The following is a 17225-nucleotide window of genomic DNA, read 5'->3' on the forward strand; positions in this document are numbered from 1 at the left end:
GTGGCTGCGGGACGAAGATCAGGAAGAGCAGCCGCGTTCCTCAGGTGTTTCTCCTCCAGAGAGGTGTCCGGCCTCACCGCCGCTGCCCGCTCCTCAACGGAGGAGACGCTCTCCAGCAGGAAGTCCCTCAGGTGTGCTGGAAGAGTCCTGGTTCTTCTTGAGCGTCGCATCACGAACAACTTCAAAACAACTTCCCAAAGTCGACAAACTGATGAAGCTCAGCCAACAGGAGGTTTGTTTAGAGTAGCGATAATCAGGATTGATAACTTTATAGAGAGTTTTGTGGATTTTTAAACGATCTCAGGTTGCCGTGGTGACAGAATGACGAAATGTACACAATAATTGATATCAGCGTTAAGTTAACTAGAGCAGCACGAGCTGTGTTTTTATAATGCAGTTGTTGTTCAATGGTATTAAATACAGAAATCTTAATAATTATTAGGTATAATAATAAAGGGCCCATGTATCTAAATAAATATATATTGTCCCAGTTTTTCTTTATTGTAATATTTTTACGTTTGAACTTGAAAATCGTCATGTTTCCACGTCAGAAATCTGGTCAGGTGGTGGGGGTTGGTAGTAGCTGTATGGCGATGTGACCCAAAGGTAATGTTCACACAATCATTGACTTTTTTGTATTAAATTCATGTATAATTCCTTAAAATTCATCTGCAATAAAAATATCTGCTTTTTAAATAAAAAAATCTCACCTGTACACCCAGCTTGTCTGTTTCTTTTAAGAGACCAGTTATAAAATAGCAGCAATGAAAAAAGACTAAAATTTGATCAAGTAGACATTCGTGTAAAACAAATTTGATTTATTGTGAAAGGGTAATTCAACTCCAGATACAAGCAGCACGTAGGCAGCAAAACACGGCAGAACCCGACAGGGACAGAATGTTGAAAATTATTTATGGGGTGGCATTAAAATTATGAGGGTCAGCAACACTGAAATGAGTATCACTGCATGCTTTTGTGTGTTCATAGAATTCTGAACGTATACTGCTTTGACAACTTTGCAGTTTAGATTTAAGAAAACTAGCCTACCTAAAAAACTGTTGTAAAAAATCTTTGAAAAATATTGATTCAAATATGAAAAAACATCATATTTGTATTTTAAAATCTTAGTTGGCTACAACATTCTTTTTAGAGTATGACAGTAATTCAGTATCCTGATTTGTTTATTTGATGATCTTTCATTTAATCAAAACTATTATTCACACACACGCACACACACGCTAATATAGTTTAATTATTAGCCCCCCTGTTACTTTTTCCCCCTTATTTATGTTTAACAGAGAAATTTTTTCAACTCATTTCTAAACAGTTTTATTAACTAATTTCTAATAAATAAATTGTTTTATTTTTGCCATGATGACAGTAAATGATATTTTACTAGATATTTTTCAAGACACTTTTATACAGCTTAAAGTGACATTTAAAGGCTTAACTAGGTTAATTAGGTTAACTAGGCAGGTTAGGGTAATTAGGCAAGTTATTATATAATGATGGCTTGTTCTGTAGACTTGAAAAAAATATAGCTTATTATATATCTTATTATATATCTTAGTACAGTACTAAGCATAAATTAATACACCCTCCTTATATATATATATATATATATATATATATATATATATATATGTTTGTTTGTTTATTTATTTATTTATTATATATTTTTTTATTAATAGAAATAAAATAAGAGTTTAATCTCCGAACATCTGTAGGAAACATAATGTATTTAAAATCTAATTACGCTAGTTATTAAAAAATACAACTACAAAAATTTTCTATTTTTATATTTCTCATTATTGTTTTGTTTATTAAATTTGTATTAATTCCCCCTGGGCGAAGCAGTGGCGCAGTAGGAAGTACTGTCGCACAGCAAGAAGGTGTAGGCCTAATCTATGAACTGTGAACTGTGACTAATCTAATCTATTTGCAGAAATATAATAATGTAAAGCATCCTGTAGAAAAGCATCATGTAATGTTTTTAAAAGCTTTTCTTTTAAAAACATTATTTTAAAAGAGAGATCTATGAGGGCTGTAGCATATGCTTCAGTGTAATAAAAGTGTAATAAAACCTCCTGATGCTGTTTTCATCCAAAGTTTTTACTATTAAAAAAGTGCAAAATGCTCAAAATGGCAGAATTGCTCGGATGGAGGAGCACGCAAGCATGCGTAGCCTACAAGTTTAAACGTTTAAACCCTAAACATTTTTAACAGCAGATGGCATCGACGCTCTATTGTAGTTTACACAGTTTAGTTCAGAAACCAAAGAACCGTCATGACTTTTCTGGCCTCTAGGTGTCGCTGTTTCTCCGTGATCTTTCATCTCTGATCTTCAGCAGGAACTGACGTTTGCGTCTACGACTACATGAGCAAATTTTCCAGCTGGAGGAAAATGTCCAGCGTCAAAGATCGGAGAGTCTGAAGGTGGGAATCGTACTTTATTCACACGCAAACTCTTTCTACGCGGTTAAGTTTATCCATCGGCTCTGCTCGTCCGTGTACCGGAAGTACAGTATGTTGTGTTTGTCTGAGTAGTTCTTCTGTTTGTTTTTCTTCGGCTTGGGTTTTCACTTTTTGTTGGCGCGTTCAGTGCGCCGAAATGCCGAAACATTTGCACAAACAGTGCCTAAAAGTTTCGAAAACAACTTTTTACGGGAGATATTTCGCGTAAGTGTTGAGACTTTGTCTTCTGGGATGTCTTTTGAGATTATTGTTTGAGCTGACACCAGTATTTGTGAAGAAATGTTAATATTGGCAGATTAAAAGATGGGGTTGTGGTAAATTGGCTTCTTTGGCTAAGTTATCTACATTTTACTGCATTTTGTAAATCAACTTTTATTTCTCTTAAATGCCTTTTAAACCGCATTTGCCTTTATTTAGTAGTGAGTAGCTATTAAGGTACGTTTTTGTTGCATTTCTGTTTTGGCAATTTTAATCGAGCATTTCAACTAATGCCTCATTAACAGTAACGTTACTCAATGCAACAATTTAAAACAAGTTAATGAAAGTAAATGAAGAAACTCAAGTTCCTGCTGCACCTTCACTAACCCCTTTCGCAACAGTGTGAAGCCTGTAACTCTTCTGTATAAAGTAGGATTTATTATTAATTCTAATACAAATCTTGTCAGTAGTGAGCCATTCGCTGTATTGAAATAAAAATTTAATTCTAACTATTTATGCAAGAATGTTTAGTGCATTTTTTTGCACATATACAGTGCTCAACATAAATTTGTACCATCCAATTTTGTAAATAAATATTTTTATTCATTTTCAAATTAATATAGGTCATATATTATGATGCATTTGAACAAAACAGATTTATTAGCAAGCTATATTTATTAAACCACCAAACTATCACCAAACATATTTAGAAATAGAAAGATGATACATTTTAATCCAGGCAAACTATTGCAATCACAAACTATAAGAATTCTATCTTTTTTTTTTGTTTCACTTGAATTTTACTTTTTTTTTTTTTTTTTTACATTTTTGATTAATATTTTTCCCTGATATGTACATTTTTGGACCGTTATTGTAAATTATTTTGTTGGATTTGGCTTTAGATCTGACTAATCTAATGTATACTGTATGCATACAATATTGTATAGCTTCCTATAGAAGATACTCGTTTAAAATATTGATTTGTGTGGGGTGTACTACTACTCATATATGCTGAGCACTGTATTTTGTGGTCTTTTATTAAAGCATATTTTCTTTCTTCAAAGCTGAAATAGCATAGTTGATGTTATGTGTAATAATTTCAATATTGGCATGCTTTTCATTGGGATAAAAGCTCTTATGTGTGTCTTTTGAGTCAGTTTTATTGTGGTCGCTGACTGGAGTAGCAGGTTTTGTCTTGTTTTTAACTTTTGCCAGACAACTGAAATTGCAAAATGTGTTGATTCAGCAAGTATGGCTTGTTTTTGGATAACTTCCCTCGAAAATGATGGCATGTAATAGTTTTTTTTCCTGCAATGTTGCGTCATTGTAGTAATATGCATGAATCATGTGCCTTGGGTATGCTAGCTGGATGAAACCTCTGTCCTCCAATTGTTTTCTGTCACGTAAACTCACTATATTATGTTTATTGTAAACAGGACATGAGTAATGACAGGTTTGACATAATACGAGTGGTGTGTTTCTGTAATTTCTCATTCATTTTCCCCTCTGATCATTGTTACCATCTTGGGAACAGTGTGTCTTCTCTTGACATGTTTTGCAAGTGCTTAGAAAAGCATCAGAAACCAACAACACAGTTTTTTTCTCGAATTGTGCATTCTGTTTAGTGCATAAAAGTGATGCACTGTGTTATTTGAAAGCTGTATGCATTATCTAGTTATTCATTTGTGTCTAGAGCGTGACTTCTGTACTTTGAACAGTTGCACAGAAGCTTGATGAATCATTTTATTGTGAAGTACAAAAACATATTTGTTTACTTCAGATATGGTTTGACAGCACAACACATAAAAAGTTCTTCCCCGGGTTTTTGAATGCATAGATAAGTGATGTTTGTCATTATTTCAAGTGTGCAGTCAGGCATTTGGCCTTGGGGTTGAGAACCGTTCCCATGAGATTTTAACTGCAAAGGTTTGTCATTTTTATACTTCTAATATGAAAAAACATAGAATGAGTGACTAGGTGTTACACTCCACATCTTTCAACCATTTGATCTGCTATAATCATCTTAATCCTTTAACATGGCACCTTTTGTTTATAGGATTTCATTAAAACATAAAACTGAAGAATGAGTGGTGTCATGATCACAATTTAACCAAAGAAAATGTTTTTTTTTTCTTTTTTTAGAGGAAGTTAAAGGGTTACAAAAGAAAAACAGATCAACAAAATAAAGTGTCTACCATTACAAATACTCTAGGGCTGCACAAAATAGTTTTGCCATCAATATTGCAATGTGCTCATTTGCAATAGTCACATCGCAAAGATATGCACTGTCCAGTCAGAATTATAGGTGACCAGAATTATAGGTGACCAGGAGCTACATTTAAAATAAATTGTATTTAATCACGGTATTTATATGGACTTTATATAATTTATGCAAAAATATTTCGTACTTAGAATTTTTGTCTTATTTCTAGTCCAAATACCTTCTTTCAAAGATGAAACAAAATTATTTCTCGTACATCACTGGCAGATAATTTCCTTAAAACAAGCAAAATCTCTTAATTTTTACTTTTTTTTCTTCTGACAAAGTTTTTACTTGGACTAAGAATTTTTCTGATATTTGGACTAGAAACTATGGGCTGGTATGGGTTCTGACAGTATGATTACCTTGGATAAAAATATCATGGTTTTACTGTATTTTGATTACTTGTGACTTAAAAAGAATAAATTTTAGACTTGTAAACATTTTTTTCCCCCTTTAAACACCATATATTTTTATTTGAGAAACATTTAAAATATTTTGGACCAGTAATAGTCTGGCTAATTAATTCAAATGAAACTTTGGATATCTTTTCTGCTGGAGATATTGTTGTCCACAAAAACAAACAAAAAAACATAAATAAAAAAATCTTACACATACCTTAGGAACGGTATAGCAGAAAATTTGGGTGGTTTTAAAACCTTGACTTTTCCAAACCGTGGTAATATACCTTGAAAACAGTTATTGTCCCATGCCTAGAAACAAGACAAAACAAAATAAGAAAAGGATTTTTTTTTTTTGCATTGTGATTATTCAATTTATGTAACCGAATACTGCTAGATTCCCCAGAAAACCATCAAATAGAGCTATTCAAACCATCTTCTGAAACAGTATTCATATTGCAATATTTATTGCACAAAAATTAAATATAGCAATATTAGAATTTTACAATATCATGTAGCCCTATTATTCTCTCTTGTTTATTTCATTGTATCAAAAATATATTGCTTACAGTAATACTATTTTTTTAAATAATTTGTAATTAATTTTTTTTAATTTAGCAATATATATATATGTATATATATATATATATATATATATATATATATATATATATATATATATATATATATATATATATATATATATACATTTTATATTTCTACATTCTTTATACTCAAACATTTGGCCTGAAGTTGTAAAAATTCATAAAATGAGAAATATGATCATCTTATTGGATGTCATACTGATAAAACATGCCTGGTCTCTACTGTGAACAATGCTCTGAGGAGACCAACCCCTCTGGCTTGCATGCTAAATTCCTCACTGTGCACAATGACCTCAGCAGTGTATTGATGGTCAGACTTGGCAGCACGAATGTCTTTGGGAAGCAGATTGACCAATTTCCAATGTAGTTTGACTTTGTGTGTGGTATGTTGTTCTTGGATTATCTGTGTTTGGGCTGGACTGTATAACCCAAATCTTTTATTGCTTTATGAGTGATTTTTAAAGTGTATGGTAAATAAGGATTTTATTATTATAGCAGGAAATGCAATAAATATCTATTTTATAAATAATTAAATACCATACTCAAGTTATATTACTACATGTTTACCAATGATATTCAACCTCTTAGTCGACCAATCATGCAGATATTTATTTATTATTATTATATAGCATCTGCTAATATTAATCAATGGACAGTTATATAAATAAACATAAATATAAATAAATTCATATTGTATCAACAGCATTTAAAGTTGCCAGATTAAGGTCCAATTAAATATGCTTTATTTTATCCTAGATTTCATATAACTGTTATTGATTTATATAAGAAGTATTACTAGTTTTATTGGCTATTATTATAATTAATATAGTGTTAAAATTACAGTTTTAGGAACACATTTAATTTTCGGTCATAATTTGGTCAAAATAATTGACACTTTTATTTTGACAGGTTGTTATGGAGATTTTTTTCAATTGAGGAGGCGTGCAGTGATTGAACATGAAGAGGCAATACACATAAGAAGTATAAATACTAAGGGACTGTTTGTACTCAGAGAATTTAGTGCTTGAGCTAAAAAGGGAAGTTTTTTTTTAACTACAGGTGGTTTGCCAAGCCCACTCACCTGTGTAAATCACACTTCCAAATTTTTTTTTTTTTATATGGAGTGATTAAAACCTGGTGCAGGTCTCGGTTAAAGTGTCAGAGAGATGAAAGTGTGTGTTTTCTACAGGTGGTTTCAAGCCCGCTCACCTGTGTAACGCACTCAGAATTAATAATGTTTGGAATTGTCGTGTGCTATAGTTGGGGAGACAAGAGGGGGTAATATGGCTGTAGTATTTTTTAAAGCAAGCAGTAAATAAGGAAGCTCATTCACATGGACACGCATGCTACTTCATATTCAAATATTGTCTTTATGAAGGTATTCTGTGACTGTCTTTTCCACATGACAGAAACCATGGTGTCCTAATAAATGTTTACATGCAATCGTATATCAGTTAAGTTCGTTATTATAAAATGAACTGTTTATGATTGGCTGAATTGTGTTCAGAGATGTTGTAAAACACTCTGTAAACACACTTTTGACCTCATTGCATAAGTATTGCTTTGAAAGTGATGCCAGTTCTTTAATATTTTGTAAAAGAACATATTGCTTAAAACAATCTTTTTTCCACTTTCATTATTGCAAATATATATGAGCTGAACTATTCATTAATACATTAAATATTAAAAGATTTATTATTTTATACATCAACAAAACGTTGTATTACATTTTGCATAACATCACTAAATAACAAATTCTTTCTTGTCTCGATTCTCAGAAACACATCTGTTTTTATTTCTGTCACTCCACAAATCATCACTGTCACACACAATGTAAATCCTGCCCGATTTTATTTGTGTTTTAGCACATAATCAGTGAAGATTTGAACAAGGAATGAAAGTTTTGAGTCTTGAGTTTGCACCTAATTGGTTCTGTTTCAATTGCAAGCTGGCATGTCTCTGGCCTGCAGGGCACAAGGAAATGTCTGGTATGTGCTTGTAAGTGCCTGCCATTCATCCATTAAAACCAGTGTTAGACGCACCCTCGCTAGTCGCTTAAGCTAAATTATATTTTCCTGATGATGTTTTGTTTCCATAATGGATTTGTTTTTCATTTCCAAAATTTTAAGGATGCTTTTGTCAGAAATCCCAATCTTATGATCATCAGATTGCAGTATGGAAGATCTCCTTTGATCCTCATCTTTTATTCAAGTCTGAGTAGTTGCAGAATCAGCTTTTGCCTAATGGAAAATGTGTGGTTGTATTAATCTTTTCATGCTGTTCTCATGTCGAAAAGGATTCATTTGTTTGATTTGGGACAAAATGCTGTGCTAGTGTTGCTGCATAATGGACTAAGTCCATTACCGTGAGTAATGGCTCATATTTGTGTCCACACTATTGTGAACAGCATAATTGATTGTTAAAAATAGCCCAGAGCGACACAGTATAGAGTCTATTGACTACTGCCATTAAAAGTAGCTTTACCAGTGCATTATAATTGGCACAGACCATGCAATGCATCTTTTGCTTTTTGAAACTGAAGTGTAATGTTCTCTCAATTTTCTCTCATAGGCACCTGTTGTAAAGTTCCCATCAGAACCCAGTGGTCTCCTCATGTACATCGCAAGGCAGAGCTGACACCATGGCCCACATATCCAGTGGCAATGGGTTTAAGTTTGACAGGCCAGCCTCTCCGGGGGTGGTCCGGCCAAAAGGAATTGTGGGGAAGGAAGAGGCTTTACGCATGGAGGTAGAGGCCTTCGATAAAATTAAGCGCGAGAAAAGGCACACACTCCCAGTCACAGCCTCTTCTGTTAATCCCCTTCCCAATCCAACAGCGCAAACATCCAGCAGCCGGCCAGAGAAAGACCTTATTGTATTCTGCGAATCAGAAACACAGAAGAAGGAGCAAAAAGACAACTTTGAGGATATCGATTTGGAGAACCTGACAAAGGAGGAGCTGGAAAAGCTGCTTCTGGATGACAGTTTTGGTGCAAACAAAATGACAAGACCTTCCTCTTTGCTAGGTTGCAATCTCAGCGCATCATATCCTGGCGGACATGCCTTCAACCCCTCTTCGTTCCACTGGACACCCACTCCAACGCATGCACAGACTCCCATATTCCCCTCTGCTCCATTCGCCAAGCCTCCTTGCTCTTTCCAGAATGGCTTTAGTCCAGCAATGTCTCCATTTATTCCACCGACCCCCTTTCTCTCCTTTACTCCCATCCAACCACCTGCTGCTCTGGTCTACTCGCAGCCTGCCGTCACCCCAGAGATGGCCAAGCTGTTTGACAAGATTGCCAGCACTTCGGAATACTTGAAGAACGGCAGGTCATCTAGCATGGAAACCGAATCGGCAAGTGTCAAGTCTCTGGAGCCCCTACCTCAGCCCTCAGAACCTCCTAACATCAGCCGATTTGAATGGCTGGACTTGGACCCTCTCAACAAGCGCAAGGAGGTGGAGGTCGAGGAGACACCTGCTGTTTCAAGCTGTCCTTTTATTGAGGAGTCTGGGAAAGCTAAAGACCCGTGGGATGCGGTTCTTCAGGATGAGCATGAAACTGTAGATAATGGCAGTCCCACCGCAGAGGAAAAGAGCAAGGCAACTCAACCCAGAAGAGCATCCACAGGGGCGGCTGTAACAAAAAGCCAATCCCTCAGTATATCTGCAAACTCAACGAATCAAAGCACAGGCAAACAGGTAAGAGCAAATCATGCTTTCTGATTATTTGAAGTGTTGGAAACACTGTTTAAAAGTGTTTACCACATTCTTTAGATTAAAAATGTAATTTTGTCATTTACTCATCCTTCTTGTATTTAAAACTGATTTGACATTCTTTGTTGTGTTAAACATAATTCAAATCAATTTAATTCTAGTTTATTTGTATACACTTGTTAAGTGTGACCTCACGCGAAGCAGCTTCCATGTCCAATTGCTCTATCAAACTGTAGGGAAACTCAACAAATGCTAATAATAAACATTTACAAAGTGATGTAATACTTTCGAAGATCACAATCGCAATGTTTATACAGTTAAAGTCAGAATTATTAGCCTCCCTTTGATTTTTATTTATTTATTTGTTTTTTTATATTTCCCAAATGATGTTTAACAGAGCAAGGAAATTTTCACTGTAAGTCTGATAATATTTTTTCTTCTGGATAAAGTCTTATTTATTTTATTTTGGCTAGAATAAAAGCAGTTTTACATTTTTTTTAAACACAATTTAAGGTCAAAATTATTAGCCTCTTTGAGCTATATTTTTTTCGGTAGTTTACAGAACAAACTATCTTTATACAATAACTTGACTAATTACCCTAAACTGCCTAGTTAACCTAATTAACCTAGTTAAACTTTTAAATGTCAATTTAATCTGTATAGAAGTGTCTTGAAAAATATCTAGTAAAATATTATTTACTGTCATCATGGCAAAGATAAAATATATCAGTTATTAGAAATGTGTTATTAAAACTATTATGTTTAGAAATGTGTTGAAAAAACCTTCTCTACATTAAACAGAAATTGAGGAAAAAATAAACAGGGGGCTAATAATTCAGGTGGGCTAATAATTCTGACTTCAACTGTATATATCCATGCCCAGGGCTTGACATTAAAACCCACCGACCTGCCAAAGGGTAGATTTCAGCTGTGGCGGGTTAGACACCCACCACAACTAGTCACTTTGGCTGGTTGAAAATAATTTTGAAGTTATAGTTTTCTTAAAAGCAGGGTTTGTCAATAAGGATGGCCCAATATTTGTGCAAATGTGATCAAAGAATTGAGAAGCAGCAGGACTGACAAAACTGTTTGGGCAATCAAAAGAATGCAGGTGAATACCAAATGAGAGGATGATCACTCACACACACAGGTGATGTGATGCGCGTGACTGTTTAAAAGCATGCACGCTCACGTTTACTTGTGCGAAGCAACCGTGCCTAGAGGAAACGTAACTGCTGCGATCGGTTCTCTTTGAAATGGAGTTATTTTTTTTTAATATGGTTTAATTATTTTTTATTTTTATTTATTTTTTTTTTTATTTTTTTACAATAACATTGCTTTAATATGAGATTAATCTCACATCTAGTGTAGATAACTGGTGATCTGAGACCTTTACCCAGGATTGATTAATGTGTATATTTTAGATACATGACTGGTTGTTTTTTAAATGTTAATTTGTTTTTAAAGAAAAGTTTTGTTGAGTTAAAAGAGCATGCAATATTTTACTGCTATATTTTGCTTGTTTTGACACATTTAAATTTTGTGGCTATAAATTATTATTTTTTTTTTTTGGTGTGGTCAGAGATAAATTTGGTAAAATCTTAATTTTGAGCGCTGAAAAGTCATGTGAAATAAAAACTTGCAATGAGATGCAACCTAAATGCTTATGCACATTGAGCAGCTCATACACAACACACACAAAAAGGGAAATGATGTTGGACATAACACAAAATCGAAATCATGTAATTTGCCAAAGTCACATTTATGCATATTACTGTAAATATACTTTCCCAACTACAAAATTTGTGATGTTTTAAGTCTACACTGTAAAAAATGCAGGGTTCCACACAATTCATTCATGCTGTCCCAACACAAATCAATTAAGTTAACTTAACACTTTTAATAAATTTATGTGGAGTGAACATAAAAAATTAAGTTCTCCCAATGAAATCTCAAGAATTGTATTAATTCAGCTTATTAATAAAGTAGTTTGAACAAGCAAAAAAAAATAATTTTTTTTGAGTGTACTAACCACAGTGGCTGGTGATTAAAAAAGGTAACGTCAGGCCCTGTCCATGCCTAATATCCGACGGCTATAAAATGGTAATTTTTTTTATAAATTGTTCAAATACTGGTGTCTGTAATGCAGAAACTCCAGAGACTGATGTGTACACCATGATTTTATATAAAATTCACTGTAATGTGTGATATGACTAAAAATCATATGGTCATGGTCATAAGCAAATTTTTTTCTTAATTCAAATGAGTAGCAACTTGGACCCAAAAACAGTATTTTATACGTCACCTGCTTTTACAGTGATTATTGTATCAAAGCAGCTTTACAAATGTGCACATTATTGCATTACAATCAAATTAAGTTAAAGTTACAATCAAATGTTAGTTATACAGACATAGTTAACCTGCAGTCTCATAGCATATAATGTAGGTGATGTTTGTGTACATCTTTAATAAAGTGTATTAAGGCCCAATCCCAATTCTATTTTGCACCCCTTCCCATTCGCCCTTGAAACAGAGTTTGATGGGAAAGCATTGTTTCCTCTAAGATTTTTCCAGCTGTGGCGGCAGGCCTTCTTTATTTTACACAGATCTACCAACTACCTGTTGCGTTAATTCAAATGGCAAATATCGTGAGCACAATATTAGAAGTCGAGATCGCATTTATGTAATAGCCTACGAGCATGCGGATTCTTTGCTTGCGCGCAGATTTTCTCTGCTCGTGCACAAAACTTCTTGCACGCCCCCTCAACTATAAGCTGCTTTCACATGAAGATCTGCGCGCTCTCAAATAAACACTGCCAAAGTGCGATTTAGTGCGTTTATGTAACGAGTATGTCTCCAACATTTATTAGATTTATTAGGAATATTTATGAATTCTACAATACCTACAGAACGGTATTAATGCGTCCTGAAGTAAACGGGTGAAACGGGATGAAACGGGTATACGTCGTCACCTTGATGGGTTACACAAATGACGCACAGCACTACTACGGTTACAGAAAGGTTTGCGCTGTTATAATTCACTTATTCTTTAATACGTTTTGATGCGATTATTACCCGCTATTAAAAAAATATAATGTTTTGAATGAGAAGCTGTTATGTAGCCGTGGCAGGATGAATTTTGCCGTGGCGCCCCGCCATGGAAGAATGAATGTAGCGGAAACCATGGGAAAGGGCTTCAAATTTACCCCTAAGAAATGGGACTGCACTACAACACCTGCACACGTCATAGCGATCTCTTGCTTCATGAGATCATCGACGCTGACTGCTGTAGTTATTCCACTTGCGTTTTTTTTTTTTTTTGTGCTTATCTTCAGGAAATCACTGAAGGCAACAATATTATGTTGTCATAATGATATAATGTGGCAATGAGGTCCTTCTCAGCCACTAGACTTTTTTTAGACTGCTAGACTTTTTTTTTTTTAGTATTTTAGCGTTTTTTTTTTTTTTTTATAAAGCATGATGGTAAAACACAAACGCCTTTATGAATGTATTAAAACATGTGCTTGTTTGTTGTAAAAATTCCTGATAATGACAAAAAATACAAATTTGTGCATCTGCTGACTTTCGTGTGCAGCCATGCTACCATTGTGGCTGGTGCATTCAGGGAAATTTTCTTATCCCTTGGTTTCGAGTGTGGTCCTGAAAAATTGAGGGCTATCGAGCCCTTCTGCTTAGCCCTACGCCTTCAAACTAAAGAAAGTTGGCACAAGGGGTAAGGGGAAGGGCTAAGTGGTAGAATTGGGATTGGGCCTAAGTGTATGTGTTGCCCTCGATGGTTAGCATCATCTCTTCACAGGTCTTGGAAAAAGAAAAATACTTTGAAGAAAGCTGGAAACTTGTGCCCATTGGCTTTTCTATTATTTGTTTTTCCTACTTTAGAGACATCAATGATTACAGGTTTTTGGCTTTCTTCAAAATACCTTCTTTGGGATTCAACAGAAATAAAACTAATAAAACTAATAAAAAATCCACTTTTGCTATTTAAAAGGCTTTGCCTCTGGTGCATGGTCTAACAGGGTTGTACTTATTCTCTTAATGAGTTATGAGTGTGTTTTGCAAATAAACATCTCTCATCTCCTATTCCCTTAAAGAGTCAGTTGTGTCGCGCCATGGCACAGTATTTACATGGCGGCCTTTGTAAGTGAAAAAAATGAATGCTTTACTAGCGAGAAACAGTTAAACAGACCATCTGCAGCGCGAGAATGAAGAATGAGCCTCCTCCAGTTGTCTTTTACTTTCACATTCTCTTTTTTTTCGTGGATATGAAAACAGCGTTGTACACTCCACTGAAGACATCTATTAGCCTACATATTTTATTTTATTTGTTAAGCACAAGGATTTGTTTCAAAACTATTTCTAAATTCAGTTTTATTTTCCTGCAAACATATAAATGACCAGTAATCATGACGTGTGGTCAGAAAACTCAGTTATAGCCAAACACATAATAAGAAACTGGTTGCAGATTTGCACTTGCACTTTCAGGCTTGCTCTCTTGCGCTTGCACTCTCAGGCAACCGCGCTTCCTCTGCAAGTGACGTCATTTACAATCGACACCTGTGCCCTCTTGCATGAAAGTCTGCTGTTGCAACCCTGAATTAATAAAGGGACTAAGCCGAAAAGAAAAGTAATGAACGAATGAAAATATAAATATGCATATAATAAATAACAATAATAGGAATAACATTATACAAAAGCAAGTTGTCATAATTAAACTAAAAATAGCCCCCTGAGGTAAAGAAGGCATAAAGGCAGTGGTTTTTATATTCATGTAGAAAGTAACAATTTTTGTAATATTTTATTCCTTAATTATTTTTCATTTGTAAAGATATTTGCACATTGCTGTACATCCTGTGTGTTTTAAGCAATGTGTAAGTGAGACACACGCTAACGCCCTCTGCTCTGGACTTTAGGCCTGCTTTCAGCTGGTCTATTGCACAGCCTGTTTTACTTACTCAAAATAGCGGTGCACCAACAATGCGCCTTAACACATCTTTTCTAGGCTGAAACACTTATAAGTCCACAAAGTGGCGCAAATGGATTTGCTATTTAAACAACGTGGTGGAAAATGGGACACTTACTTGCTTGTCTCTACTGCTAGTTCACCTTTGAGATCAGGCTAGCCAGTAGCATAATCATACCTACTTGGGTGAGATGAATAAAGATAGGAAGGCCCCATCTATTTGATAAAATTTATATGAACAACCTATTCATGCAACAAACAAATGCTTTACACTATAGGGCTGGATGATTTTTCAGATATTTTTCTGATTAATTCGAATTTACGTTTTCAGACGATTTAATTTTGAATCAAATTGAGAAATCGTGATTTAAAAAGAAAAAATTTAATACATGATAATGGCACCAATGCGCTTTGGCGCTTCTGGTGTGCGACCTGCTTGACTGCCTGTTAAAGCGTGAAGTCATGTAGGATTTTACTTGTTGCACGTCTGTGTGGATTGTCAAGACATATTCCCTCAGTCGATAAACTTGATCTCAACATGTATGAAGGACGTAAAAGCCTGCCATTTGAAAAACCACGCCGATCTTTTGGTTTGAACACTAGTAGAGGTGAGGGACTGTAGCAGTGAAAATGAAAGTAGCATAATACAGAGAGTGGAGCAAAGCGCATCAAATGATCGAAAAAAGAAAAATAGATTAAATATATTATTTTATATTAGACACACATCTGGTACTTGTTTTTGCTCCTGCTATGCGTCCACAACTTCACACATCGGGTTACATTAGGCTTTACAGTTTCCATTACTTTCCTTTACTTCCACTGTATCGTTTTAAGAAAAGGCAGCAGCATAACAACCAGTCATTCATTCAGAAGAAGACAAAGCCAAAGCCGAGCTGACAGCCAATCTTTCCTAGGCTCAGCAAAACTTGCAAAAAATACCCCTGTATTCCTACAACTGCAATATTTACACAAATATTCATTCATTCAATCATTTTCTTGTCGGCTTACTCCCTTTATTAATCCGGGGTCGCCACAGCGGAATGAACCGCCATCTTATCCAGCAAGTTTTTACGCAGCGGATGCCCTTCCAGCCGCATCCCATCTCTGGGAAACATCCATACACACACACACTCATACACTATGGACATTTTAGCCCACCCAATTCACCTGTACAGCATGTCTTTGGACTGTGGGGGAAACCGGAGCACCCTAAGGAAACCCACGTGAAGGCAGGGAGAACATGCAAACTACACACAGAAACGCCAACCGAGCCGAGGTTCGAACCAGCGACCCAGCAACCTTCTTGCTGTGAGGCGACAGCACTACCTACTAAGGGTGTCACGATCCTCCAAATCCTCTATTCGATTACATTTTCGATTCTTAAGTCACGATTCGATTAGATTTTCGATTATGAATAATTAATTAATTAATAACGAATTAATTATTTGTAGCCTACCTTTTAAACTACCTGACCTGCATGGTCTTTGTTTTACCCATAACCAAATCATACAGTAAATGAATAAAGGTAAGTTACACACAATTACCAAAATCTATCTATTGAATTAATCAATCTATTAAAGAAACGTTGGCTAGAATACTCCATTTTAGGCTTAAATTATAGAGAGACATATGTTATATATAGCAGATGAACCGAGACTGCATCAGATCGCGAAGCGGATCAATGTTGATCTTTCTTGTGAGCTGTCAGTGCGGGAATGAACAAAACAACTGGCCTAACACAACATATTATAAGATTAAAACATGAAAAAAATTATCAAATAGTAACTTCGGTCAATTTTCCTAACGGATAAACCGAGATCAGGCTGGATAAACCGCTCTCGGTAATATTTCAGCATGCTTTCACTTTCGCATTTACCGGTAAGAATGACATCTCGCCCTGCTCATCATTCACTCTTCATATAGCTGTATATATGGCTATTACACGATCATAATACACTGTGATATAGCCTGGGTCGTTAGTTCGTTGCATTTTGTTTTCTCACTACAATCGATCCGCTTAATAGGGCAGAGACCATCTCATTCAGGCGATCTTGGACTGAATGATTTGGCACAGATGCGAGCGCAACTGCTAGATATATATCAAACAAACGGCGCTAACGGGGGAAACGAGACAGATTCCGAAACAAACGTTTATGTGTGAAAGCACCGTAAGATTGTATTTGCACACAATTGACAGACAGTCGCAGCACGCAGCTCTGGCTCGATCTGGCACGCAACAAGGCAGCACTGTACACTGACCCGAGCGTCTCGCACGCTGGCCCCGGGCCATCGGGCAGTCCTTATTGTCGAGCCCTGAATGTTTAAGCCGTGTCGACGGGTCTCCTGCGTCTGCACAGTTAAACAAGCACTTCAACAAGCCTGTTTTTCCCGCTTGGCAAGCCAAGCTGACGTGACATTGGGGGCGTGGCTGCATCGACGATTCTATTTTTTAATTCGATAATCGAAATTGAGCATAAATTTCGATCGATTTCGATTTAAAATCGAAATCGTGACACCCTTACTACCTACTGCGCCACTGCCTCGCCTTACACAAATATTTCTTATTCTAATCTTCAGCAACACTATT

The 17225-nt window shown here is 35.5% G+C and overlaps 1 protein-coding gene across 6 annotated transcripts in view; it reads left to right on the forward strand.

Annotated features, from left to right (window-relative positions):
• Positions 1–2406: 2406 nt before the first annotated feature.
• Positions 2407–17225, forward strand: part of pik3c2a (phosphatidylinositol-4-phosphate 3-kinase, catalytic subunit type 2 alpha) — a 70665-nt gene continuing 55846 nt past the window's right edge. For 3 of the 6 annotated variants that reach the window (XM_087293209.1, XM_087293211.1, XM_087293213.1), the window contains exons 1-2: positions 2407–2679; positions 8511–9642. In XM_087293209.1, the coding sequence (XP_087149335.1) occupies positions 8581–9642 (1062 nt within the window). In that variant the 5' untranslated portion in view covers positions 2407–2679; positions 8511–8580. The remainder of the gene's footprint in view (positions 2680–8510; positions 9643–17225) is intronic. The other 3 variants (XM_087293208.1, XM_087293210.1, XM_087293212.1) reach the window with 1 other exon arrangement.

The sequence above is a fragment of the Danio rerio genome, chromosome 18, assembly GCF_052040795.2.
Source record: "Danio rerio strain M-AB ecotype USA chromosome 18, GRCz13ab, whole genome shotgun sequence".
NCBI classification, from domain to species: domain Eukaryota; kingdom Metazoa; phylum Chordata; class Actinopteri; order Cypriniformes; family Danionidae; genus Danio; species Danio rerio.